Below are 3063 nucleotides of genomic sequence, written 5' to 3' on the forward strand. Positions count from 1 at the left end.
GAAGATGGCAGTATGGTGTAGCCTGAGGGCCACAGGCACAGTTTCCAGCTAAGACTCTGCCTCCCGTGATAACTGAGTCCTGCCCGGGCCATTTGCTACTACGGGGGCGAGCTGGTACCAAATGCCACACGTCCCTGTCTCCAAAACAGAGTGGCCACATCCAAAYTGATAGYTGCTCCCTGATTYGTGCTGACCGAGCCAAGCTCTAGCTGACCCGACACCTACTAGTGCAGATGGGATTAAACATCAGCAGCTACACATCTTCCTGGCATTGCTTGCTGGTGTAGGCATTATCTTTCCATCTTTCTACAGAAGTGTATCTTGTCTTGGTATGACAGGTAGATTCTACTTTTTCTAATCAAAAAAAAAAAAAAAAAAAAGAAAGAAAGAAAAAAAAAGAAAGAAAGAAAGAAAAAAGGACAAGAAAATGTCACCAGCACAATCCTGGCCTGAGTCAGAGTTTCTTTGTTGTGATTATTTTTCCACAGAAATTAGTAGCGGGTCTCCCACTGGCTTCAGTCAAAAACATAGTGCTTCAGGTAAGCTTTCATCTGGGATGTTAATCTGGACTTTGAACCATTGGTTGGAGCTGTTATTAATTTTTTCTGTACCCATATTTTAGGCTAATTTCATAAAGAAATTAGGTTAATGTGAATATGCTGCCCTTGGATATTTATATGACTGTGTGTTATCTTCTGAGTCTCAGTAACTTTTGACACTGACAGTCAATTTCAACCTTCAAGCTGGATTTAAATTCATATTTGTAAATGGGGAGACAGGTAACCAGCAACAACCCTGAGGAAAAGGCTCTGTTCTTATTGCATCCCTGAGGATCAACAAACCATAAAGATACATGACTGCCCAGCATGGAAAATGCTTTCATCAAAGCTTGCAGATTTTTAGGTATCAACCAATCTGAAGACAAAAATCTGTAGGAAACACAGCTTTTTGCTTTTTTCATTCTCACATTTGTTGATACCAGTATTGAGCAGCTTTTTAAGTTTCTGCTGTGCTAAATTGCTGTGACAAAGAACCATATACAGGGCCAAGTGTTCAGAAAGTTGCTAAAAAATACCACTGCCGACAAGCTAAAATATAGGATCAGCTTTGACAGTCCTGAGATACTTAGGTTAAAAACCAGTGCACCCTCAACCTTGTCACAGTAGAGGTTTAATAATCAGCAGTTGTCACTGACCACATTGTTTTAAAAACCTCTCAGTTTCTGAATTCTTAGTTATTTAAGATCTCAACATTGCTTTGAGGGCAAATCTTCATATCTACCTGTTCATGCTATTGTCATAAGAGGAAACGATCCTTTTCTCTCCCCAAAACAAGATAAAAAATAGTTTCACTGCTTCTTTTCATATCTTAAAACAGAATCATCCAGAGTGGGAGTTTAGTAAATGTGTTCATTTTCACTAAAATTTGCTTCAGTCGTTGGTCGTGGTTCTTTGAAGCAGCTGTTGGAGAACTGTGTGAGGTTTGCATAGACAAATGGATGACGAACATTATTTACCTGCTTCAGATGAGAATTATTCATATGAATACTCTTTTAATGAAAGCAATGTCTGTGAAAGGGGCAACTATTTTGTATTTTACACCCATCTCACTACTATCCTCTATACTCTGGCATTTTTACTCAGCCTGCTAGGAAATACTCTAGTGCTATGGATCCTATTCAAATATGAAAATCTTGCATCTTTAACAAATGTCTTCATCATGAATCTTTGTGTCTCTGATTTAGTCTTCTCCTGCATGCTGCCTTTCTGGGCAGTGGACCAGTCCTTCGGATGGATTTTTGGTGAGTTCCTCTGCAAAGCAGTGAATGCTGTTTTCTCCACTGGCTATTACAGCGGTGTTTTCTTTTTGACTCTGATGACTATTCTGCGGTACTTGTCTGTAGTGAATCCCCTTTCAACTCTGAGATCCCAGACACAGTGTTGTGCTTTTCTGGTGAGCTTGGCCATTTGGACTTGTAGCATATTAATTGTGATTCCTGAAGTGATTCACACCACTGTACAGGAAGACTTGGATGGCATGAAGACCTGTGATTATGCTGACTGGAAATGGAAGAAGGTGGACATTTATCAGAGAAATATACTCTTCCTGTTTTCCTTTGCAATTATTGTATTTTGTTACTTCAAGATACTGATAATTCTGCTTGGAGCAAAATCTCGCAGAAAGCACAGGACTGTGAAACTCATCCTGATTATTGTGGTAGCTTTTTTCTTGAGTTGGGCACCTTACAACATCCTCAGTTTTTTGACTACTTTTCCACCACCTACCTGTCAGTATGAAAAGGACTCCAACTTTGCCTTTCAYATCAGCCGTAAAATTGCCTTCTCCCACTGCTGCCTCAACCCTGTGCTCTATGTATTTGTTGGGGTCAAGTTCAAGAGGCATTTGTTACGTTTATGCAATCAATGTTTAYCATGTGGCATCGGTCAAGTCTCCAGCCCCAGGATCTGCTCTCAAGGCAAATTCCACTATGAAGATGCGTCCATCTACTGAAGCAACACCTAGCCATTAGCGCTAATTCTGGATGAACTTTCAGATTTTAAAAGCCATGGATAATCTCTAATTTTTAGAGGTACTTCCCTGAGGAACAGATAAACAAGTTTAATCTTTGTAAAAGGTATGGAAAATAACAACAACAAAAAAAAGTATTTGCAGTGGGTTGGAGAAGCTGATAAGCTACTTCATTTGTCTGTAAATTTCACTTTGTGCTTTTTTATTCCATGAGATGRATTTGTTCTCATTGGTTTTTCTTTTTAAAAACAACAGAAAAAGTTTAGTTTTTTTTTTTTTTCCTTTGGGAGCTAAAACATCAAGCTTTAATATAAATGGTACTTCATGTTGCTTTCTTATCTGACTTAAAATACTTGGATTGTGTATAGCAATGAACACATATGTATTTCTGAACCTTTTAGTGCTTTACAGTGGTGAATATCAGAGCTGAGTTCATCAGTTCTCTCTTTTTGGAGCTCTGAAGATTTACTGGCCTGAGAATAGCTACAAGATCTCAGAATCTCTGAAGTCTTCAGTGCAAATGTTCCTTTACCT

General features: G+C 38.9%; 1 protein-coding gene across 1 annotated transcript; it reads left to right on the forward strand.

The window, feature by feature from the left end:
• The first annotated feature begins 1494 nt into the window (after positions 1 to 1494).
• On the forward strand, positions 1495 to 2511 carry XCR1 (X-C motif chemokine receptor 1). Its single transcript, XM_085311760.1, has one exon. It carries the CDS (start codon positions 1495 to 1497, stop codon positions 2509 to 2511), a length of 1017 nt encoding a protein of 338 aa, XP_085167886.1.
• The last annotated feature ends 552 nt before the right edge of the window (positions 2512 to 3063 follow it).

This window comes from Rhea americana, unplaced genomic scaffold (genome assembly GCF_003343005.1).
Source record: "Rhea americana isolate MKP2758 unplaced genomic scaffold, rheAme1 scaffold_35, whole genome shotgun sequence".
Lineage (NCBI taxonomy): Eukaryota > Metazoa > Chordata > Aves > Rheiformes > Rheidae > Rhea > Rhea americana.